This window comes from Pseudorasbora parva, chromosome 9, assembly GCF_024679245.1.
Source record: "Pseudorasbora parva isolate DD20220531a chromosome 9, ASM2467924v1, whole genome shotgun sequence".
Lineage (NCBI taxonomy): Eukaryota > Metazoa > Chordata > Actinopteri > Cypriniformes > Gobionidae > Pseudorasbora > Pseudorasbora parva.
In genome coordinates, this window is record NC_090180.1 from 27,439,069 (window position 1) to 27,465,542 (window position 26,474).

Sequence of the window (26,474 nt, forward strand, 5' to 3'; positions counted from 1 at the left end):
ATCGCCAGGATTTCTTTACCATCAAATGGTGCATAGTGGTTTCACTTGTTCCCTGAACAGTCATTTGTAAAGTTCATTTAAGGCAGAGTTAAATCTTAAAGAGACTGGCAAAGACTTCCACTGTCAAGCAAAAAAAAAAAAAAAAAAGGAAAAGCAAATCATTTTCATTCCTTGCAAGAACTATTGCTTGCGGTGTTCCACAAATTATATCCACAGAAAAACACAAATCAAAAGTATTGCTTTCCTAAGGGCCTTGTCGAAGAGAATTACAACACAAAGTGAATGCAAGCACACAAACAATAAAACATTTGTGTGGTTAGTGGTTATTTAACATACTCTGATAAGTGGTGTATATAATAAAATTATAATGACATTTTATGTACAAATGCATACACACTCTTGTGTGGGTGTAGAAAACATGTGCATGTAGAATAAATCTGACACCATTTGTCATTGCAAATTCCATCTCCAAATTAATTCATTTGGAATTAAGTCACATAGAAACACATACACTTACACATACAGCTTGACACGTTTCAAGCTATTATTCAAATAATTGGATTGTCAATAAACAACAATTGTCTGTCCAAGACTGGACTTTTCTGCAGATTGATATTTGGGCAAACACATTACTCTGTAAATGTTTAATTTAGTTCCAAAGTGTCACTGAAAACTGTACACCATTCCCTTAGGATTGGTATAATATAACAGCTTTCACACTTCTCCACATAGAAAAAGAAAATTAAAAAATGAATAAAAAAAAAAAAAAAACACGCCCTGCAAACCTCTCAAAAAGTGCTTTCATCTAGTTTGATGCCTTTGAGACCTTTCCCCAAACCAGGACAAGGGAATCCATCTAAACTTCTTCTGTCACTTCTCTATTTTTGGCTTCCACTTATTAATTTCTCTTCACTGTTGTGAAAGATATTCTGCATGGTTGAGGTGCTTTTTACCCCTTGCAGGTATAAACCTCTTCTCTTTGTGTGCACTGTTTGCATTCAACATAGCAGCACCAGCGCACCTGGCACTGGCACGGTCTCGTCACCACTCGGCTTTGAGTGTTGTGTCCCCTGCCACAGCAGATGGCCTCGCAGTTCTTATCCTTGTAGCATTTGCGGGCCAAGGTGCCTGCCGAATACTTGCTAGGCCTGCAAAAACTCGGTGAGTCCTCAATATGAAGAAGATCGGGAGTGCGGGGAATGAGGTCTGGTCGAGGGCCTGGAGGGGGCTGTTGCACCTGGGATCGGGTCTGGGAGATCTCCCCCTCCCCAGTTGCCTCATTGGTGGAGCTGGCCACTTTAACTGAAGTCTCGTAACGCTGTTTGAGCTGCTTGCCAATTTCATGAAAAGGTGCCAGCTGCCTCCAGCATGTTTGCACAGTACACGAACCTGAAACTCCGTGACACTTACAGGTGGTCTCCACCCCCGCCTTGATCACCTGTGTGGGACAAATGTTAAAAGTACTGAGAAGACACACATCAAAGGAATTACAGTTAAGAATTTTACCAAACATCAACATTTTTTTCTTCAATTATATCAGCAGACACCGCAGAGCTCAGATAGGATAAATGAAAGGCACAGTCTGTGCAGTGTTTACCAAACCCTTATGTTACCCTTCATGTTGAAAAATCTTCTAAAGTCAGTTAAACAAATGGGGAATGTTATTTACAAAACAAGTATTTCAAAAACACAATTAGTCAATTACTTTAATGTTCCCACGTCATTTTATTGCTTAAACCCTTTTCAAGACTGAAAAACAATATAATACAGGACATCAAGGAGTAGGTATCGTCCTCATTCTCACTTAATTGCCAAAATTATAGCTTTATTAAAAGCACCATCAGCTGTCATGGAAAAATATGTGCTTTAAAATATGTTAGTTATAAAAGAATACAATTTTAAAAGAAACTTTGAGCAAATAAGTTATTAAGATAAATGTTAGGTTTCTTGATGTTGTCAAGGAATTAGTGCTGTCAATCTATTAAAACATTAACTAATTAACAATTAATCACATTTAATTGCACTGAGAAAATAGTTTTATATTGTGATAATTTTAAAACGATTATTTAAATTAATAATAATAAAAAATAATTATTTATTATAAATGTGTTTAATGACATCTTTACTATTATGAATGTAGGCCAGTATACCAACACATATCTATTAAATACTTTTTTTTCCCAAAAAATATCTAGCCATTGATTATAGCGATTCAACATTAAAGTATTCAAATTTAAGAATTTTTTTATATTGGTCCAGTCGGCCTGGTTCAGATTTTTTCTTGCCTGTCAAAATTTTCACTGGCCCCACCACAAGAACAAAAAAAATATATATTATTTTTCACCCATGTAATATTGTAAACAGTGATTTAGGATTAAAAAAAACTGTTATTACTATAATCGCTGGGGCATTTCGTCCCCATGTTGGGCTTGAATTTTTAAGGAACATACTATAGACATGATATTTATACTGTAAAAACGTCTCGGTTACGTATGTAACCGTAGTACCCTGAAGAGGGAACGAGACGCTGCGTCAAAATGCTGTGAGGACACCTCTGCGTGATTGCGTCATGAAGCACGTGTCGAATCAGTCCAATCGTAAGATGGAACTTCATAGGAGGGTGACGTCATAGACCCGGAAACTATTAAGCACCCGCGAACACAAACAGAAACTAGCTTCTGGAAAAGCCTGAAGTAAGTGATCACGGGCATGCAGGAATTATGGCAGGGTGACGCAGCATCTTGTTCCCTCTTCAGGGAACTAAGGTTGCATACGTAACCGAGACGTTCCCTTTCAGGGAACTCAAGCTGTGTCGAAACACTATGAGAACACAATACCCACATCGCCATAAGATCAAGTGACTGTATGTGTGAAACCTAGGCACACACGACTATGATAACACTTGCACTCCAACTGTGGAGCCCACGTCCAGTTCGTAGAACCTAACAAACGTAAGTGGCGAGGACCAGCCTGCCGCTTTACAAACGTCCTGGAGCGAAGCCCCAGACAGCAAAGCTTTAGAAGCAGCCATACCCCTGGTAGAGTGGTCCCGGACAGCCAAAGGGAAAGGCTGTCCGGTCGCCCCATAAGCGAGTGAAATGGCCTCAACCACTGGCTCATCCACTGCTTAGATGCAGGTACCCTCTTTTAGGTGCCCCAAAACAGACACACAACTGATCAGCCTTTCTCCACAGGGCAGCTCTGTGGACATACACATCTAGCGCCCTAACTGGACATAGCAGATTGAGTTTATCTTGGTCTGACGTCCGGAAAGGAGGAGGATAGAAGGCCTGGAGAACAAGGACCCCTAGGACTAGTGGGAACCTTAAGGACATAACCCGGTCTAGAATGGAGAAAAGCTTTCACTATCCCGGGTGCAAATTCCAAGCATGAGGGAACCAACGAGAGGCACTGAATGTTTCCGATTCTTTTAAGAGACGAAATGGCAAGAAGAAAGTTAGTCTTTAGTGTCAGTACAAGAGGTGAGACCTCAGACCCTCCGATGATTTATGTAGGCGACCACCGTGTTGTCCGATCTGACCAGCACATGGTGGCCCCTGAGGTCTGGCAGGAAGTGTTTCAGAGCCTGAAAAACTGCCATCATCTCTAGGCAATTTATATGCCACAAGCGCTGATGGTCCTGCCATAGACCTTGGGATGACCGACCACTCATGCTCGCCCCCCAACCCGTGAGACATGCATCTGTCGTTAGCGTGTCGCGATGAACCTGAGCTCCTAACACAGGTCCCTGGGACAGAAATCGAGGATCTTTCCACATGACCAAAGCACGAAGGCATCACCGTGTGACCTTGATCATGCGAAGTGGGTTCCCCCTCGGGGAGAACCCCTTGGTTCTGAGCCACCACTGTAATGGCCTCATGTTCAGCAGGCCAAAAGGTATCACGTTGGACGCAGCTGCCATGAGACCTAACAGTTTCTGCAACTGCTTGACAGTGACAAATCGTTCTAGCTTAGGTTCTTTCACCGCTGACAGGATAAACATTATGCGTACCAATGATAAGTGCGCCCGCATAGTCATCGAATCCAATACCATGCCTAGATAAGTTGGCCTCTGAGCCGGAGAAAGCACACTTTTCACACCTCAGCACGAACTTCTTCATGTGTGCGAGGATGACATCTCGATGTTGAACTGCCATATGCTCTGACTGAGCCAAAATTAGCAAAAACTAGTCATCGCTGTAGTTGAGGTATGGTGTGGAAGGATGGAAACATGGAAGTAAGCGTCTTTGAGATCTATAGTGACAAATCAGCCCTCGGACCTGATCTGTGACTGAGTGTAAGCAACTTGAACTTGAGCTTCCCTACAGAACAATTTAATAGACGCAGATCTAATATCGGTAACCCAAAAGTTAGCTTATGTACAGTGCATTTTCTCCCAGCTTCCTAAACACACTTGTGGTTTATAATCTTTAATCAATATTCATAAAAACACAAAATGAAATACAACAGAAACATCAGTCATCTGAAACAGCTTTCTGGTCAGGAGATATTATTTTTTGTTGATTTCTAGTTATTGTATTTCACGTAGCGTTTATATTCATCTTGATTTTTCACAACTTGTGTCCTTTTTATGGGTGAGTCGAAGTGAACTGTGGGACTAACAGTGTCTCACAAACACACAGCCATGCACAGACCACGTTAAATAATACATTACATTACAATTCGTTTTTTACCAAACCCTATCATATTCCCCAAAACACTTGAAATATACAATATGTGTTGGATGGGACCTTTCTGTGACACTTTTTTTTAAATTGATGCTGATTAGCACAAGCAGAGTGAGTAAATGATGACTTAATTTTAATTTTAGGATGAACTGTCCCTTTAAAATTCTTGTTATGCAGAGAGCATTTACAACCACAATGTTTGATCCATTCAACATTTCTGTAAGAAAGTGAACCTTAAGATATGCATAAAAAGGTGCTGTCTGGACAGTTTCTTTTGAAAAAGTGGTAGACTTGTTCAACAAAAACTGCAAATCCACCACAATGGAAGGAGAGGAAAATGTGTAACATCAGCTTTAAAATGCAGGTGATGCCGAGGCTAGCACATTCCAAGTTTGTTCTCCATATGGGATTTGACCCCAAACCCCTTACACCTCCTTACATGTGCAGATGGACCAAAAATGCAGTGTTGTAAATCTCTTATCACAGACAAAATGGCCCGAGGATGACTACTTCAGATGGACGAGCAAAGAGTCCTGAGCGTTTGCTGAGCGGTGCTGTAATTTATATTCATTCTAAAACTAAAACTAACAATATGAGACAATATGTTGGTGCCAGACCTGTAGTTTACTTTGGCTCTCTGTTATGGGTCTTTTTCTGTCCCTTCTTTTTTGTTTTTACTCTTACAAGGGCCTCAATGTTACCTCAGCTCTTTCTCTTACCAAAATCAATGGAAGACTTGGACAAACTTAGAGCTCTTTAGACTGAAAGGGAAACCAAACCTTGATTAATGGGCACGTATTATAAATTACTGAATACTAAGTGATTTTAAAGAATTTATGAAGCTTTTGATTTAACCACCACAAAGAAAGAAAGAACACATGCTAAGTGGTACAATCAGCAACTTTACTGTATATTGTGTGCAGAAAACTCTGTTTCTCATACATGTTTCTTTCACACAACATTTCCCACATTATTTATGATCCCCATTGTAAAGACAGTTTTGCTTTCAGTATTAGTACACCTTATTCACCCCCCCCCCCAAAAAAAAGACCCCAAATAAACATAAAAATACTAACATGAAAGTACGTTATAATATATCTTAACAGCCTACCTTCATTCCTACATTGCTGTTGTGCATGTCTATCCGGGCGCGGAGGTCCTTGTTGGACCTCTTACCCAAGAAGTCTTTGACAAATTTGTTGCTGTACTTGAGGTTGTCTCCACAGCCACCCCACTGCCAAGCCTTGCGGTTCTCTAGGTCAGGAGCCTCATCACAGGTGCAGCGCTCCATGCGGCCAGCACTGCAGGCTTTGGCCATGGCGTGGGTTAGGCCTGCTGAAGAGATGGCAAAGAGGAATGCCGTCTCTTTGAAGCCTGCAAAGAACATGGGGATTATGAGGCAGTCAATAATTAATTCCCGACTTTCAATCTTGTGATTTTTTCCTGTGATTTTATAAGCTGAATTCAACCTACAGGGAATGCTAGTAACACCTTGCACAGACTTTTGTTCAGCAAGGACAATAAAATGAATACAAAAATTACAGGTTATTATATTACTTATCATCTTAGTAGAAGGATTTCATAATGCTGTAACACAATAACACTGAGACTTGAGCAATGGAGCTTTGCTATCACAGTAAAAACAAAAATGGGTGAGTTTTACTTAACAAAAGTTGAGATAACTTTTTAAAAAACTGTCAATTTAAAGCTGCAGTCCGTAACTTTTTTGGGTTAAAAATTATCCAAAATAAATTTTTGAGCAAGTACATAACCAGCCAGTGTTCAAAACTATCTGCTTACCGCAGCTCAATTCACAGCAGTAAGCTTGTAATAATATTTTTAATTCCAGTGGTACTGGCGGATTTCCCCGGGAAATTCAAGCATATGTTTGCGTCATTACGTCACATCTGTACACATAAAGAAGGAGTCCCGGTTGGCGGATCCAAAAAGGTTCAAACGACAGTCACCAGTGATAACTGGAGATTCATCCATTGTAAAATGCAGAAGTCTTCGGACTTCGGAGTGAAAAAAAAAGAGACTTCACCCGTTAATTAAAGGTGGCGTGAACTCCGTGTTTTGAAGGGTGTGGTGTGGCAAGCAGCGGGGCGAGGGACCGCGAGAGCGGGCCGGTGATTAATGTCAACGAGTGCCAGCTGCGTGGCACACCGGTCTCGTCTCGCGGCCATGTGACGGGAGCATAAAAGGAGGAACATGGCAGCGGAAGACGAGAGAGGACCAGGCCTGGAATTTTATGTTATGTTTTGTTTATGTGTTTGTGGGCAGTCGTCCGTGGGGGGCTGCCCACGTTTTATTTTGTGTGTGTTTGCGGGCAGTCGTCCGTGAGGGGCTGTCCGCGGTTTTACTTTCGTTTTGTTTATTTATTTTGAGTTAATAAATGTTTGTGAAACGTTTGCCGGTTCCCGCCTCCTTCCTTCCATCTACGAACTTCATTACATTGGTGCCGAAACCCGGGAGGAAGGAGGGACGCGCTGTCGGAGAGCCCTCGCTGCTGAGGGGGATCGCGGTGCTGAGGAGTTCGGGCAGCACGGATGATGAAAGACCGCGAGGGCTGCCCGAGGCGATGGTGCTGGAGCGGGAAAGGTGGGACAGAGACCTCGCTGCCGTGCCCCTGGGTCGAGGTGGGGTGGCTGCCGTCCGAGAGGGAGCGGAGGAGTCGCCGCGCTTGCCGTGGGCCGGAGCCTGCTGCCATCCGCCTGAGAGGGGAGGAGCAGGGAGCGCGGGGCTCGCTGCCGGGTCCCTCGGAAGGAGGAGTCACCGCCGGCCGCCAGGGGGCGGAGGAGGATCGAGCTGCCCACCAGGCGTCCAGTGCCATCGCACAGCACCGCGAGGAAGAGCCTCTCGGCGGGCGGAGGGCCGAACGGCAGTGTGTCTGGGAACCGGACCAGAATTTTTTTTTCTCTCTTTCTTTTTTTTCTTTTCCCTCTCTCCCCTCTCTCGTCCGCGGGCTCCTCGTGCTCCCGTCTACATTTCTCTCGCCTCTCTGTCCTTACCCCCAGGTGCCGCGGCCACCGTGATCGGCGGGGGGGAGTAGAGCGCAATCTCGGGAGTGCCCCCCGGCCTGCGAGGGGCGATGGGGGTATGTGGTGTGGCAAGCAGCGGGGCGAGGGACCGCGAGAGCGGGCCGGTGATTAATGTCAACGAGTGCCAGCTGCGTGGCACACCGGTCTCGTCTCGCGGCCATGTGACGGGAGTATAAAAGGAGGAACATGGCAGCGGAAGACGAGAGAGGACCAGGCCTGGAATTTTATGTTATGTTTTGTTTATGTGTTTGTGGGCAGTCGTCCGTGAGGGGCAGCCCACGTTTTATTTTGTGTGTGTTTGCGGGCAGTCGTCCGTGAGGGGCTGTCCGCGGTTGTACTTTCGTTTTGTTTATTTATTTTGAGTTAATAAATGTTTGTGAAACGTTCGCCGGTTCCCGCCTCCTTCCTTCCATCTACGAACTTCATTACAAAGGGTTTTTCAGCTTTTTTTCTGCTGAACAGGTAAGACATTTCAAGGGTTGAATTAGGCTATGTAACAGTAGCACACCAGTTCGCTTAATTCATGTAGTTAATTAAGAAGCTGTCTTTGTTGTGGCTTTCTCGTTTTGCTATGTGAATTATGGTAACATCAGTTATTTTATGCTTGCTATGAGAGGGAGCTTCAACTCTACTCCACATTAATGTGTTGGTATATGACGATTAGAATTAGACTGCACAGAAACGGAAACTGTACTACAGGTATCCCTAATACGCATTAACCAGTATCCACAGTATCCACACCGGTTGACAGACAGCTGCACATTTGATTCCTCCGTGCTTTGCCGACCGGGGTACTACTCACGTAGAGTTGATAATAATGTGAATAACTGCAATTGCAGTTTTCGAACAGAGATGGCGACAAAGAGGAAAAACTACGGACTGCAGCTTTAAAGTCAACTGGAAAAAAGTGCCTCTATTGTGGGTTTTTTTCAGATATTACCTTTCAGGTAGAAGAAGTTTTTTTTATATAGCGCCTTTCCGTAGCTCAAGGTTGCTTTACATTTCACAATTACAGTACATTCAGACACTTACATATACATCTATATATACACATCACATAATACATATAATTGCAGTATCCGAAATGCTTGTTAAATAGATGCGCCCACAGATGAGATGTTTTGTAGTGTACGAGGCAGCGAATTCCATAATTGAGGAGCATTTATACTAAATGACCATCCACCAACAGTAGACAAACGGAAACGAGGGACGGACAACAAACCAAGTTCAGCTGATCTAAGGGACCAGACAGGGCAGTAAGGGGAGAGTAAGTCAGACACATATTGGGGAGCAAGACCATTTAATGCTTTGAACGTTAGAAGCAACATAGAGTGTTATATTGCTGTTTGTGTATGTAAAAGATCTGCAAAGTCTGAAAGATCGATATGCACAATAAATTGTGTTATTGTCTCCCAAAAGAAAGAAAAAAGACAGGAATAAAAGTTTTACTTCCTGCACAAACCTATGTTGTTTTGTAATACATTTGCATAATGCCAGGTTATGGTCTTTATTGGCTGCCCAAGAACAGCATCTACTCTGACCCGCTCTCAAACACTCTAGTTGTAGCTGAGGTCTGGAAGAATTTGGTTTGTATTGTTGACATGACGAGAAGATGCTGTTTTCATGCACTGCAAAAGCAAATACACTTTGCATACATTTGCATGTGTAGACTCATGCTCGAATTGATGCGGTAAAACTGACACCATCATTAATGTTAATATCATTGTGTATTGAATTCTGAAATACAGATATGGTAATGGGTATTTCATAGACCAATCACAACAGACTTAGGCCATCAGAGCAGAATATGCTCTCAGAAAGGAGGGGTTTATAGGGCCTACCAAAAAAGTAATTGTATAGATTGCACACTACTTACCTCTCTTTAAAATGTGACCCCTGTAGCGGCCCTCCAAGGTGCAGTTCCATCTCTCAAAGCGGAACTGGTACTGGCACTCTAAGGCACTCATACTGATGGCCTCCATGAGAGTCTCGGCTACTCCAGGGTCCCGTCTGCACATTCTGCGCTGTTTTTTCTCCAGTTTGAGTCGATCACACAGCTTGTAGTGCGCCTTGCCCGCCCTTTCATCTGGCTGTGAGGTCAGTGGCAGAATAGACAGGGGTTCATTACCTGTCAGCCTATGAGAGAGATCAAGGAGACAAAGTACTGTCACTGTTCCTGGAAATTGTTTAAAGGCAATCATTTGTTAGAATGATAGTATATATGAACGTCAGAAGGGATGTACAGGCATTTGTACAGAGATTTTGTATAGTGATTTGTGAGGTACAGTGTACAGTTACTGTGATATATGATACAATTATTGTGTTATACACTCTACACATTGAGCCAAGCTGTTTGTTTGGCCATTGCAAGTTCTTATTCAAATTATTTTCTTATCCTATTCTGCTGTTTCATAAAAAATCCTGTTTTTTTCTGAAATTACAGCTGTTCTTAAAGAGGCTCTAAATAGAATTCATAAACCCTAGTTATTGACAACACTGGTGGCTGTTATGTGAACCACAGCCAACAACGTATTGCTCGTAATTTGTGTATACTTTGATGTCTTGTTCTACAATGTAAACTGCTCCCACTCACATCCCAAGCTGGCTTATCGAGTTACTTATTAAAAATGTATGTTTTCAAAAATGAACATAACTGCTTAAAATTTTGTGTTTTTGGTATGGGTGTCTGTAATTTATATTGCAGAACAGAACATCAATGTATAGAAATAAAAAAATATTTAAAAAATTTTTTAAAACCCCTCTAAGGTGTAATTTTAGAATGACATGTTCAAGGATACAACGATACACGTGTTGCTAAGTTCCAGTTCTTTTATTTAACAACTTATTTAACGCTTCCAGGTTCTGATGTCATACCTGCACCACATTGGTCCCACATCTTTGCTTTGCAGGTCAGAACTCACCGCGCCACCAAATTTCTTTCCATTAGCTTGTGTTATTGGTCCCCCAAGTTTGTATGTGCATGAATGGAATCAAAAGGAGCTTAAAGTGTAACTGAACTCAGCAGTTGAACGAGCTGGACAAACACTCGAGTGGTGAGTGGATTCCAAATTCAACACCTGTGATTGGCCAATTCCATTGTAGAAATCTACAAACATGTCTATAATTGGCTACATTACTCACCAAAGCAAAAACAAGTTGGAAAACTTTTGTTTTCCATTCATGGCAAGCAGCCACATACATACTCATATTATATCATATTATATTCATATTCATATTATATTATATAATATACTCAGTGTATATTCAATACACTGACCCATCCACATTTGTGGGATTCACTCGTGTCTATAAATAATCATGTCGAAATCAGGCTCATAAAAATGTCAGGAAAACACGATTCCTGCCTGCATGTTATTACCCATGGATCACTGAATCTTTGGTAAGTTGTAAGGAACACCATATCGAGCCCAAACTTTAGTTTAAGCTGATAATCGTTTGCTCTACTCGCGTTTTCCTCTATTAACTCCAGTCACGCAGCAGCTCTTCTGCCACTCAGCCCCAGAGGGGGCGTGTTCCGTTGGGAAAGTGACGTTGATGCATTCCCTCTATAGCATGAATGAATTCGGATGTGGTTAATGTTCTCAAATGTCTAATGCCCTATGGAAAACACAATTCCAGTTCAAAAGTAATTGTTTCTGTGAACCTAAACTGGCCTTACGTTATCCACTGTCTAGCTCTGTGCTTTTCCAAGCAGTTATCAACTGTAGACCTGGGGACCCACAGCACTAAATATTTTATATGTTTCCTTTATCTGACAGATAAAACTCAGTTCATGCAGCTCTCTACTAAGGAGCTGATTGTTCAAATCATGTGTGTAACTAAGAAAAACATACAAAATGTGCTACACTACAGTGCTAGACTAAGAGTTGAGAATCACTGGCATATGTACAAATGTACACATTTTGGATCTGGTCTCACTAATCAAACAGTTCATCATCTTGTTAGCAGAGATTTCAACACTTGAAATTTGCAGTTGATGGGTTTCTAGTTGCTAGGCGGCCCAAGTAGAGTGCGGATCGGGCCGCATTTTTCTGTCCGAGCCCGGCCCGCGTCTGACAGAGCAGTAACCGAACCCGACCCGAGCCCGACAGGCATTAAGAAATTTATGTCCGAGCCCGACAGTTAAAATCTATTTTTTCCCTCGTAGACTAATGACACATGTTGTTATGTTTGTTTGTGTGGAAAGCCCGCTTTTATTAAGCAACTGTAGGAAGGCATTCTGAAATGTTTACAGACGAGTGCATCAGCACGCACATGGGGCATCAAACGTTACACAGAGCCCAATCAAATAGCCAACTGAAATTAAACAAAACATTAACGTAACACAACTGAAATGCTTTTTGAACTGAAAGTCACTCTTACCATTTTCCTCAAACTGTATGGTTCCTAGACTGCAACATGGGATCTATTTACATAATCTATCCATCAAAGTTTAGGCTAATTGAGGTTTTATGCAGAAAAAGGATTGCATCATCAACTGTGGATGGCTTCAAGGCTGTCCTCCTGCCAGCAGCGCTGAAGTTGTGCTTGCTGCTGGCTGGAATTACAAGGATTGCTGTTGGCAATATGCATGCATGTGTCGCGCGTTGTTGTCACTGTGACATAAAAAAAAATCCTCACACAGGAAGACCGATGTTAGGGGAATATTTTACATTTATTTGTATCACAAAAACAAACCATTGCATCATGTTAAACAGGCCCATTGGCTTCTTACATAATAAGCTGTTTTAAATTTAAAAGGTTCAATGCCTTATCGAGCTGACGTGACCGAGCCCGGCCCAGACCCAAACCCGAACGTCATTTCTAAATATCTGTCCGAACCTGGCCCGGCCTGTCGTAGCCGTTGGGAACCATCGGGCTCGTGTCGGGTATTCATCCTCTAGGCCCAAGTGAAAATAGCCAAATCTCTATGGCTTAGTGTAGACAGACATTTTTTTTTCAGAATTTCAGAGTTTGTCCAAATCCCTAACTCTATTAATCAACTATGCCATGGTTAATTCATTTTTCCATTCTACAGCACCTTTAAAGGTTATTTTTAATCAAGAGCAGAGAGTGATTTTCTCTTTGTCTTTTGTTGTTTTATTAACATCATTTTAGAGGTGAACTATCCCTTTAAGGACAAGTGTTCACTAGGCTGCGCTGCTGTCAATTTAAGACCTGCTCACATCTCATATACAGACACATGCAATTTTACTTTCACTTTAGACAACCGACTGTGTTTACCATATTTTCCGAACTATAAGTCGCTCCGGAGTATAAATCGCATCAGTCAAAAAATGTGTCATGAAGAGGAAAAAAACATATATAAGTCGCACTAGACTATAAGTCACATTAGGGCAGAGCGGGAGCCATGCGCGCAGGCATGCACCCGCTCGCGCCTGCTCACTGTGCATAAACCGAGCAGAAGAAAGTTTGAAGTGAGTGAGAAACTTGCGAGGCCTGGCGAAAATCAGACGTTACTTCACTTTACTACATTCACTCACTAAATCACAATATATTGAACACACACTTTCAGTTTTTAATTGTAGTGTCTGTTCTCTAACTGAACTAATTTTATGAAGATGAACACGGTGGTGAGAAAGTGATCAGTGATTCAGTAGCGGTGGCTTTGGGAGTGGCCTTGTAGGGCAGCGAATCATTCTGGGAATTGTTGTCTTTCATCCCCATGAGAAAAAGATTTTTCTCAGTCTAGATAGCACCAAATTCAAAACTAATTTCACATTTCTACTACATTAATGACCCCGTTTAAACACAGATTCATCTTCCCAGTGCTGAAGTACCCCTTTAACCAGCAAAGTTTAAAAACGCATGCAAATAATTAACTTTCGTGATTGTGTATAACTAGTGTTCAGTGAGTATAACTCTGAGACCAGCATTTCAAGTGTGGCTAAATACCCCCTAACTTTAGTGCATATGATTGGATATTTGCTCATATCAGCGTGTAAAAATGAAGGAAATATTTCAAACCGAGAAAAATAGAAATAATTAATTAAATGCAAAACTGACAGAAAAAATACACGCAATTCACAAGCGTGTATTTGAACCATGAATGCCGTACAGAGTGGTTCAATATTATATTGAGAATTGTGGCATCCCTACTATATACTTTGCAGCTATGGTTGCTTAGGGCATTTCAGCAAATGTTGCATATTTTAGACATGGTGTAGGCAGCATGTGATGGGGCAGTACCTCTTTTGTCAGTTTATTTTAGAGCATGCAAGCATAAAACACACTTGCTGGGCCTGCCGCATAGCTGGCATACATCTAACCAGCATTCTGCGGGTTGTGACGAGGAGAGCTAAGAGTCACTTTCATAACACATTCAAGGGACAAGACTGTCAGCTAATGACCATATTGGTCACACCAATTGACAGCATTGGCAGAGCAGTAGCTCATTATGTGTAATTTCTGGGTTCCTTTTACACATTCAGTGAGAGGCAAAGGAATAAATGGATTTACAAAACTCACAGACACAGGTTTTAAAATGCAAATGTTATTATAGTGAAGAGCTTTAAATCTGCCACTTTGGTTTTCTAATATAGGTGCTGTCTATTATTAAGTACAACCTAGGGGTTGCCCAGAAAACATACATCAAAACAGAGCAGCAGATGTTAACATTAATGACAGCACTGGAGATTTCCAGAAACATTCTGCTCTGATCATTTTAATGCAGTTTTGCTGAGGAAAGCCATGTTAAGACACCAAGTTTTTGGCACTGGATACTTATACTTGTCATGCAGCTACATTTCCAAATGTTCATGCAATATATCCTGAGCTTGAAAAAGAGCTGCCTTATAAGGAAATCATGACACATAAAAAAAACCCTGATGTTTATTCAGTTGCTCAAAGGTGACTTCATGCAAAAATATAAGGGGGTCCACTTTTTTTTTATTCAGTTCAAACCTTCAGGCTTGTTGTGAGATCTGGTTGACAAAATGGGGGACTTCTGGGGGAAATTACGTTAGCTACTTTTCCCAGGAATTCTTTAAGCGAATGTGATGGGTGCTTAGCAATGACCACAAAGTTCTTGATTGCTTCATGAATGAGCTTTAACACTACTATACACATACCATATGGCGATATTACCTGAACTTTTTAATTTTTAGAGTTTAATGAGTTAATTGATTATTTTGAGGTGTACGCCGGAATGATGTCTCTCTTTATTTGTCATCTTTTGAAAAAAGCAGAGGTTCAGGTTGTTTGAATAATTTGCTGTCAAGAAACCACAACTGCTTAATCCAATTAGGACATTAGACACACTTGTGGTTCAACTGTGTGATCCTTTAATATTCTGGCTCGCTCCCTCAATGTACCAACATACTAAGATTCTCTAAGAATGGCAAAAATTAATGTTCAATTCTTCAGCAAAGTGTATATTTCCATTAGACATACATCCTGGTCCAGTGGTTGTAATATATTTGCAATTTCTTCTACAGGCTTTAGAAGTAACACAGTAATGACAGCAGACTGCAAGTTAATAAGCTGCAATGACGGTTTTGTAAAGAAGTTGACAAAAAAATATATGATGAAAATGGTTATGGGAGCCAAACCTACAGTACATAGTGTGCAGGTTTCATTCCAAGTACTAAAGGGAAATTCTGAAGACATAACACAGATTTAAACAGGTGGCTGCAAATGTTTGCGAGACATTTCTCTCGGGAGCCCTGACAAGGCATGAGTTCAGCATGTTTAAATGAACACAAACACAATCTTTGTGAGCTCAAGCTAAGTGTAAGGAATCTGTTTAATGCAGGAATTTGACATCTATTGACAAGTTATGGAACAGAAACTAGGCAAGCAAAGACTTGTAAACGCATATTAACAACACCCACATCCATTGCTTATTTTATGACGACAAGTTTATCCCTCTCCAACACAGCCAAATTTAACATTACAAGCTAACTTCATTACTTAGCAGGCTAAATTTGATGGCATTTGATATAAACTTCACTCGCCCACAAGTGGCCATTGGTTATTTATCAAATATCAGACACAGCAATTAAACTATGTGATGCTTTTAAATAGATGTACATTGTTCAGGGCTTTTTTATTTATTTTTTTATTACAGATTTCACAAAGATTAATTTTTTGGCCTAAAACGAAACTTAAACTTTGTGAAGTCACAAACTGCTTCTTTTTTAAGGCTCAATCAGGGTCCCAACTCAAAATGTACAGTTTACCCTTCAGTCCTTTAAAAAGGGATTAAGAGTATTACCAGTCATTACCAGTCAATATCATACACACCAGAGTATTCTTTGGCTGTAAGAATTCAACCGAGAAAAAACTGACAGATCCCACAGAAACAAAACAGTAATTTCATGTTGGGCCTCTGAGAAGTCTTTGAGACATGCTTCTATCTGAAACACAAAAGCTACTATGGAACTGGAGACCTGCCAGAGACACTGAGCTCCACTAATCCCTGGGCTACTGGTGATGGCTTACAGCCCAGTATTTTTAGCCTTTTACCCAGAGTGCTGGAGGGCAAGCCTGGATGTGTGAGAATGGAGAGCAGTCAAGTATTCAGGCTTTTGAAAGATGAAGTCACCTCAGCTATGTGTGAGCTTTTATTTGGGCTCTTATCCCAAAACTGTATAGATTTGACAGACAGCCTTACTGCTCAGAGTGTCAATGTCAATAGAGTCTAGCAATAAATCTTTCGTACGTAAAGTTTTATCCCTGGAAATACCTTATCATTTGACTTCTTCAAGGAATATATCACCTAAAAATAAAAATGTGTCATGTTATAATTTACCAAACATCACACTCTTAAAATTAATGGGTTAAAAAACAACCCAAGATGCGTTGAAAATGGACAAATCCAGTAGTTGGGTTGTTTTAAGCCAGTGGTTGGGTTAAATGTTTGCCCAACCTGCTAGGTAGTTTGATTTAACTCAACCATTGTTTAAAACTTACTGTTGCTTGCTTAAAATGAACCCAACGTATGTTGGAAATTAACATTTATTATGTTTAATATGAAAAATATTAATAAGTTTAATGAATAATAACTGAAAAATATTAAATTGCTTATTAATAAATGTTCACCTTTTGATTATTATTTTTGTCTTTAGAAATAATGAGTCTGATTTTTACTTTGCAACCTATTTGCAAGGTTCATTATAAGCCAATCATATGTTTAAACAATAGCTGGGTTAAATAAAACTACCCAGCATGTTGGGCAATATTAAACCCAACTGCTGGGTTTGTCCATTTTCAACCCAACGTGTTTTTTTTTTTAACCCTGCATTTTTTTAGAGTGCATGTAGCCTAGTTCCAAAACCATGTTCTGTTATTTCCATAGAACACAAAACATAGAATTTTCGAAGAATATTTTTTTTCCTGGCCTGCTCTGCTGCAGCTCTGAAATCTCACTCTCCATTCTGCATATTTAAAATGGTATATTTAAAAACTTATGTAAAATGTTTATTGTTTATTATAACTATATTTTTACAGACTCAATAATCCAGCTTATCTACATTAGACATGTGTGATATTGTCACATTCACTCCTGTTCCCGGACTCCATCTCCCATGATTCTCCCTGTCTCACACCTGAACTCACTTTCTCATCATCTCTCCCGGTCTCCCCGGATTCCCTGCACCTGGTCTTCATAATTAGCGCACCTTTATGTTTGGACTCACTCCCTTCACTCATTGTCGGTTCTTGTGTTTGTTGATAGTGTGTTTATGTAGTATTAAGTTCTCTCTAGCGTTGTATATATCTGTTCTGAGTTCTTGGTGAATAAATAACCCCGTTTAGATGTCTTGGATCTCTCATTGCCTGACTACATTGACACGTAACAGATATACAGTAATACAATATCATCATCATGATAATGAACATGCATTGTTTTTTTGGGCACTTCAAAATACAGTGAATAATTATGAATTACTCCAATTTTTAGTAGGGATGTGCCGATCCAATACTCAGTATCGGTATCTGCTCTGATACCTATCTATTTCCCAGATCCGGTATAGGACCGATCCAAATCCGATACTGTGCTAATAAAATTATGTGTTATTGTTAAGCCCCAGTGTCCCACAAAAGGCACAACGAATTATAAAGCATCATCAATGCTCTGTGCACTATATTAATTGTTCTGAAGCCATTCGATAGTTTAATGTGAGTTATAGATGAATATTTAAGTCATTAAATTCAAGTTCGCACGAACGCTTCCCTCTGCGTCTGTCAGTCAATCTCCATTCAGCTATCAAACCATGTGTCGCATCTATTACTACCAAGATGATTTAGTGTTACTGTTATTATGTTTGATCTGTAGATAACTATAGTTTTGCATAAAATTACTTTATCTGGCTGGAGATTATTGCGGTTACTTTTATTCTAAATTGTGTTACTTTCTACCGGTTGTCTGTTAGATCACAACACAGGATTAGAGATTGTATTTTTCTTCAAAAGCATATTAACTGAATTTTTTAACTCTTAAAAGATAAGGCTCAATAAAATATTGCAAAGATAGATAAACTACGCATTGATATACCCTTCTTTTTTGTTTTGGACTTTTCAATGCGGACTCCATGTTGATTCAAGTGCATCATCCTGTGCACGGGATGTGCATAAATGCTTTGTGCAGCTCTGTTTTGGAACCTTTCATATTATAATATGTTTGTGCATTATTTAAAATAAATGTATTTTAATTTCTTAGTATATAGGCCCTATTTCTATAAATATATTTACGATTTTCCTGAATGTATTTTACAACAATGCGTAACATTTTACTAGATTTAGTGCTACACTTATTAACTTGCATTTGTTCCCCTCTAAAAAATAAAAAAATAACTAAATGTCAAAATAATTGTACACTCATGATTTTTCTTGAGTTTCTTTTGTTGCTGAATTTTCCACTAATCTAGTTTATCCACCATCTATTTTGTAGTAGTATTTTTGTCATAGATTGTGATTTATATGTATTTTTTAATTTGATGTTTTTCTTTATAATAATAAATATAATATAAGTTGTCTGTATTCAGTAGTTTGTGTTTAAAACGCAAATACTTATTATCAGTTCAACACACCAAGGTATAGAAATTATACATTGAATTTTTAGACAAAACTGGTATCGGATCAGTATAATTTTCGGCCGATACTAAGAATTTGGGCAATACTTAGAAATGAAAAAATAGTATAAGTGCATCCCTAATTTTTAGAATGCATTTTGAGAAAACTTTTTGATCAAATGATAAAAAAGGACAACACCACGGTTTGCTGTGTCAAAGAGGCATGTAAACAAGCCCAACACCAATGAGAAGCGCATGGCAGAATGAGTGTGTACATTTCTAGGAACATTAATGATATCTGCAGTACTGTTGGTTCTGTTCTGTTTATCCTAAGGGGGGTTATTGCTGCTTTATATGCTAATCATATTTGATAATAGTGGTCCTGACATAAATTAGAGGTTCTATGTCCTGGATGATAGCAGGATTTAGACACAGAACATCTAACATTTCACTGGAAACCGGAGTGGACTGGTTTTATTAGAGCAATGGGATAGGGCAAGCAAATGTGTGATGATTCCTGTCCTGCGGGGGTCTTACCCCACCAGATTGGGCGCCAGACCATCAGGACACCTGACTTTTTACTGATGATGGTGCTGAGATCCACCCTGGGAGGCAATGAGCCAGCCACCAGTCTTTACAAGGGGGAGCGTGACTCGCCACACTCTGCTTTTTCACCTCCCTAGCTCTTGAAGTACCGGGGAGAGGTTGGGTGGCCGATGGCCCCTCCCCTTGAGTATGGCAAGGAAGAAACTGAACAAACACTTCCTCGTGTTTGTAAACTTCTTTAAATTTGGCAATTAGAGGTAACTAAATCACCAAACAGACCAGATGGGAAGAAAAATTAAATCTGTCCTTTATGCCTGACAAATTAAGCCACAGATGCCTCTCTATGCTCACCAAAGCAGATGCTGAACGGCTGAGACCAAAGGCCATTTGCTAGGTGACAAGAAGAAACAGGTCTATGGTTTGATGACTCATTCTGCCCCCTTCAGAATTATTTTTATGGCTTTATCTTCACTACATTTAAAAGACAAACATCATATTTTTTTACTCCACTACATTTCTATCAAGGTCAACAAAGTCAAAAGTTGTTTCTGTAGCAGCTGTGAAAGTCAGTGGATATTTTTTCTTCATTAAAAGGTGTTTGGGTTTTTGCAGAATGTCTATCAGGAATCAGTCTTGTAGGTTCACATGAAGTTCAATGATTTCCCAGTATTTTTGTAATACTGATTTATAGTTTATAACAAAATGGAAGAAGACAGATGTCAAAATGTTAATTTTGGCAAGTAGTCAAAGAAAATGCAATATTTTCAAGAACAACCGTCTTCTTCTTCTTCTTCTTCTTTTTTTTTCTTCTTCTTCTTCTTCTTCTTCTTCTTCTTCTTCTTTCAGCTGTTCCCTTCAGGGGTCGCCACAATGAATCATCTGCCTCAATCTAGTCCTATCCTCTGTATCCTCTTCTTTCAGACCGACTACCTTCATGTCCTCCTTCACTACATCCATAAACCTCCTCTTTTGTCTTCCTCTTGACCTCCTGCCTGGCAGCTCTAACCTCAGCATCCTTTTACCAATATATTCACTCTCCCTTCTCTGAACATGTCCAAACCATCTCAACCTGGCCTCTCTTACTTCGTCTCCAAAACATCTCACATGTGCTGTTCCTCTGATGTACTCATTCCTGATCCTATCCATCCTCGTCACCCCCAAAGAGAACCTCAACATCTTCAGTTCTGCTACCTCTAGCTCTTCCTCCTGTCTTTTCCTCAGTGCAACTGTCTCCAAACCATACAACATCACTGGTCTTACTACTTCCCTGTACACCTTTCCTTTCATTCTTGCTGGTACTCTTTTATCACACAACAGAGCTGACACTTTTCTCCACCCATTCCAACCTGCCTGCACACGATTCTTCACCTCTTTTCCACACTCCCCATTGCTCTGGACTGTTGACCCTAAGTACTTAAAATCCTGCACCTTCTTTACCTCTTCTCCCTGTAACCTCATTGTTCCATTTTCAAGAACAACAGTAATAGTATGAATTGTAGATAGCTAGTGACGATGATGTCCAATTTAGAGGACAGATGATTAATAAGATTTTCCTCCTAATGTAAAATCAATACTTAAGCAGGTTACTTAATTACAACAGATCCACTTTATATTAGGTGGCCTTAAATGGTTACTTCAGCAATTTAGCAATAAACTTTGTATCAGTAGAAACCCATTAGTATATTCAAATAATTCCGTTCTCTGTGTGTCACATCTGAGACATGTATGTATGAGAGAGATGAGAGATGAGAGATGAGAGATGTATGTATTTTATGTCTGGAAAAAAAGCCTCTGATGACATAAATATCATAATTTTCCATCACCGGAGGCTTTTTTGCACTGAGGCTAAAGACCACGGCCAGTATTAGAAGTTATTTCTCCATGTTTTCAACCCACCCATAAGGGTGGGATCATACTCACACGATGTAAATGCGCACAGCTGTAGCTCAAGCATTCATAACAGAGCGGTCAGAGCAATGCGAGTGTTTTCAATGAATTCCTATGAAAGTTACGTTTCCATAGCCATGAACTGAAAATGTGTCAGACTGGACACACACTCTGTGGCTGTGAATGAACGCTGTGAATGCTCATTTTAGTTTCAGTTTTGAATTAGCACCAATTCGGGGGCAGGTTACTTGAATTGTGGGTTCATTAGCCTATTATTCTTAATTAAAAGCAACACAACAAAACAGTACAATGACAAATTTACTTAAATAGGCGCTTTTTCATTTCGCTTTGAAACAAAGTCTTCCACGATCATTCTGTCTGTCAGCTCCTTGCTCTTGTGATGAATGAAATCTTACTCTGTATTAAGCAGACACGTACAATTTTTAATTGTAGTGTCTGTTCTCTACACTCTAAAAAATTCTGGGTTAAAAACAACCCAAGTTGGGTTGAAAATGCACTAACCCAACAATTGGGTTGTTTTAACCCAATGGTTGAGTTGTTCTTACCCAGCAATTGGGTTGTCTTAAGCAAAATTTAACCCAACCACTGGGTTAAAACAACCCAATTGTTGGGTTGGTGCATTTTCAACCCAACTTGCGTTGTTTTTAACCCAGCATTTTTTAGAGTGTAACTAAACAAAATTATTTTATTACTATAAAAATCTAAACGATGGTTGGGTGGTTCCGCAGTAGGTAAGTGATGTCACCATTAGGAGTGGCCTATAGGGCAGCGAAGCATGTGCATTCTGGGAGTTTTCAGGCTTTTCTCAGTCTAGAATGCACCAACTTCTAAAATTCCTACTTCATAAATTACCCAATTTAAATCCACATTCATCTACCCAGCGGTGAAGTACTCCTTTAACTACTATGTACTAACATTTTAATTACAGTGCCTTGTGAAAGTATTCAGCCCCCTTGTACTTTGCGACCTTTTGCCACATTTCAGGCTTCAAACATAATGATATGAAACTGTAATTTTTTATGAAGAATTAACAACAAGTGGGACAAAATCAACATCAAAGTGGAATGAATTTTTTGGGATATTTCAACTTTTTACTACTTTTTTATCAAATCAAAAACTGAAAAATTGGGCTTGCAAAATTATTCAGCCCCCTTAAGTTAATACTTTGTAGCGCCACCTTTTGCTGCGATTACAGCTGTAAGTCGCTTGGGGTATGTCTTTCAGAGAGACTGAAATTTTTGCCCATTCCTCCTTGCAGAACAGCTCGAGCTTAGTGAGGTTGGATGGAGAGTGTTTGTGAACAGCAGTTTTCAGTTCTTTCCACAGATTCTCGATTGGATTCAGGTCTGGACTTTGACTTGGCCATTCTAACACCTGGATATGTTTATTTTTGAACCATTCCATTGTAGATTTTGCTTTATGTTTTGGATCATTGTCTTGTTGGAAGACAAATCTCTGTCCCAGTCTCAGGTCTTTTGCAGACTCCATTCGGTTTTCTTCCAGAATGTTCCTGTAAACGGTTTAGCTCCCCAGTACTTAAGCGAGCTCTTAACACATTATACTCTATCACGTCTATTGCGGTCTCAAAACTCTGGCCAGTTGATAATATATCAACTAGAATATCTAAATCAACTGCAGGCGGTCGATCCTTTTCCTACTTAGCACCTAAACTCTGGAATAGTCTTCCTAGTATTGTTCGGGAAGCAGACACACTCTGTCAGTTTAAATCTAGACTAAAAACGCATTTCTTTACAATGGCATACACATAGAATTTTTTTTACTTTCATTATTCAAATCAATTGACTGATTGTTAGACTGCAACACTTCCCATAACACCTGATGTACTCGTTACATCATAAAAAGAGTGGCATCTACGCTAATGTTAGTCTCTCTGTTTATCCTGAGATTTATCCTGGATCCGGGCCGTGTCCGGATCGGATGGTGGACCTGCGCCTGGACATGACCAACGCATCCTGGAGTGTCTGCTGAGTCTGTGTCAATTGGTGTCTCCTTTGAATTTGCCTCACCGGCACGTCATGCTCAAAAAACCGCGTCTCCGGCGCAATAACGCCGATCTTTCATGAATTCATACTCTTGTTTAATCGACGCACAATCCTAAATAAACCCATCTCTCTTCTTTGATACCCTGAAATTGTAAATATTCTGATCTAATATGATTTCTGACCTGTAAGGTTGCCAGAATAATAATCATACATGGTGTGTTAATAGGCCAGAGGAGAACTGGCACCCCAACTGAGTCTGGTTTCTCCCAAGGTTTATTTTTCTCCATCATGCCCTGATAGAGTTTTGGTTCCTTGCCACTGTCGCCTTTGGCTTGGCTTGCTCAGTTGGGGACACTAAAATTATGATTAAAGTTATTCAACTAATTATACAAATTAAATGTATGAATTAGGTTGTAATTAATTCTATAAACTATGATACAGATCTGCCAACATTGTGGCTATATGATAAATTAAAATAAGCTGATAATATCACTGTTTTCTCCAGAACGACTGTACAGCCAAATACTTTTTTTTTTTGTTTTTTGCAATATTGTCCTGTTTGACACTGTGAAGCTGCTTTGACACAATAATGATTGTATAAGCGCTATATAAATAAAGTTGATTGATTGATTTGACTCCATCCATCTTCCCATAAATTTTAACCATCTTCCCTGTCCCTGCTGAAGAAAAGCAGGCCCAAACCATGATGCTGCCACCACCACCATGTTTGACAGTGGGGATGGTGTGTTCAGGGTGATGAGCTGTGTTGCTTTACGCCAAACATAACGTTTTGCATTGTTGCCAAAAAGTTCAATTTTGGTTTCATCTGCCCAGAGCACCTTCTTCTTTGGTGTGTCTCCCAGGTGGCTTGCAAACTTTAAAAGACACTTTTTATGGATATCTTTAAGAAATGGCTTTCTTCTTGCCACTCTTCCAGAAAGGCCAGATTTGTGCAGTATACGACTGATTGTTGTCCTATGGACAGAGTCTCCCACCTCAGCTGTAGATCTCTGCAGTTCATCCAGAGTGATCATGGGCCTCTTGGCTGCATCCCTGATCAGTCTTCTCCTTGTATGAGCTGAAAGTTTAGAGGGACGGCCAGGTCTTGGTAGATTTGCAGTGGTCTGATACTCCTTCCATTTCAATATTTAAAGCTTGGGAAATCTTTTTGTACCAATTCCGGCTTTAAACTTCTCCAATACAGTATCTCGGACCTGCCTGGTGTGTTCCTTGTTCTTCATGATGCTCTCTGCGATTTAAACGGACCTCTGAGACTATCACAATGCAGGTGCATTTATATGGAGACTTGATTACACACAGGTTGATTCTACTTATCATCATTAGTCATTTAGGTCAACATTGGATCATTCAGAGATCCTCACTGAACTTCTGGAGAGAGTTTGCTGCACTGAAAGTAAAAAAAAATAATTTTGCACGCCCAATTTTTCAGTTTTTGATTTGTTAAAAAAGTTTAAAATATCCAATAAATTTCGTTCCACTTCATGATTGTTCATTCATTTTGATTCTTCACAAAAAAAATACAGTTTTATATCTTTATGTTTGAAGACAGAAATGTGGCAAAAGGTTGCAAAGTTCAAGGGGGCCGAATACTTTCGCAAGGCACTGTAATCATTGGATACAATGCACTTATTGTGAACGTACATGTTTTTAAAATGTACTTACATTTAAAAATTAATTACCTACATATTACATCCGTAATTAATTTATGTTGTTACTTTTATAATTACAAGTTGATACTTCCCTTACACCTAAACCTTTCCTAAAACTTAACCATACCACCACACGTCACTAACTTTACCTGTGTCCTACTTTAATATCAGAAAAAGTATTTTGCTATACAATATGAACACAATAAGTACACTGTAAAAAATATGTTCAATAAGTTATGAGAACGTGTTTTTACATTGTATTAAATCATCAAAATAAGTTAAGAAATGTTAAACTTTTTTTATAAGTTATACAAGATGTAAATCATTTTTAAAGTCAGTTTAACATAATCTAAGTTGAAATAACTTAAACATCCAAGTTGATTGAGTTTACATCTCGCAATTATGATTTTATCTCAATTGCGAGTTATAAAGTCAAATTTGCGTGATTTAAAGTCACAATTGCAAAAAATAAAGTCAGAATTATATAAACTAGCAATTCCAAGATTGAACCTAATTGGTTCTAGTAGAAGCTCAAACGTACTGTAACACAATAATGAACCTCATTGGTTCATTGGTTTTAGCACATCAAGAAAACATGCTAGCCTAAATTAAATCTATTCATCATATAAAGCAGAAAAATTGGACTAAACCGTTCAATTCATATGGATTACCTTTATCTCTTTATGAACTTTTTGAAGCATCAAAGTGGTATTTGTGTAGCTTGTTAATGGAGGGACAGAAATCACTCAGAAATCATTAAAAAATATCTTCATTTGTGTTCCGAAGATGAAAGAAAGTCGTACCTATTTAGAACGACATGAGGGTGAGTAATTAATGTTGTGAACTATTTGCTGTAGTATTTATAAGGTATAATTCATCCAAACACAAATTTACAAATGTACCACCACAAATGTTTCTCTGTCATCATGTCCTCACCATATAAATTCCAAACACAATAGATATTATTTATGAAACCTGAGGACTCTGTCCCTCCATTTAAAGTCCATTATTCCTCTCAAACTTAAAAGATCCACACAAAAAAAAAAAAAAAATTAAAAGGCATGGTAAAAATAACTAATCGAGTGTCTAATCCAAATCCAAGTCTTCAACTAAGTGTTATTACTTACTAATTTATTACAGTTTTTTTTTTTTTTCAATTGTTTACACATAAATACTGGTACTTTAGACACAATGACCTGAACATGTAACTCATGCACCAACCCCCCTGAACCAATTCTGCTAAACAACAAGTAAAATTCCTGCTTAACATTCAAATTGCAGTTCTGAAACACACTTTTTTTCAAAACACTACACACAATTCTCCACAGTTTCAATTCGCACAATTTTCGTGCAGAAAATCTCTTGTTTTCATAATGAAGACACTGCCATTCAAATAGGCTCACTGGCCCATCACATGGGAAAACGCCTGTCACACAGTTTTACAATTAGCAAACAGAGCTTTAGCATAAAAGGGCAACAGGTGAGCTCTTCTGTTTTGGAGCAATGAATGTCAACATTTTATTTTTATTTTTTACTGTAACTGTAAATTATTCAGTTGTGTTGTATGTAGACCACTGTACGTGCA

General features: G+C 39.5%; 1 protein-coding gene across 1 annotated transcript in view; it reads right to left on the reverse strand.

The window, feature by feature from the left end:
* Positions 1-200: 200 nt before the first annotated feature.
* wnt9a (wingless-type MMTV integration site family, member 9A) overlaps positions 201-26,474 on the reverse strand; it is an 86,405-nt gene continuing 60,131 nt past the window's right edge. Inside the window, 3 exon segments of the mRNA XM_067453202.1 lie at positions 201-1,438; positions 5,800-6,062; positions 9,606-9,865. Of these exon segments, the coding sequence (XP_067309303.1) occupies positions 950-1,438; positions 5,800-6,062; positions 9,606-9,865 (1,012 nt within the window). The 3' untranslated portion in view covers positions 201-949.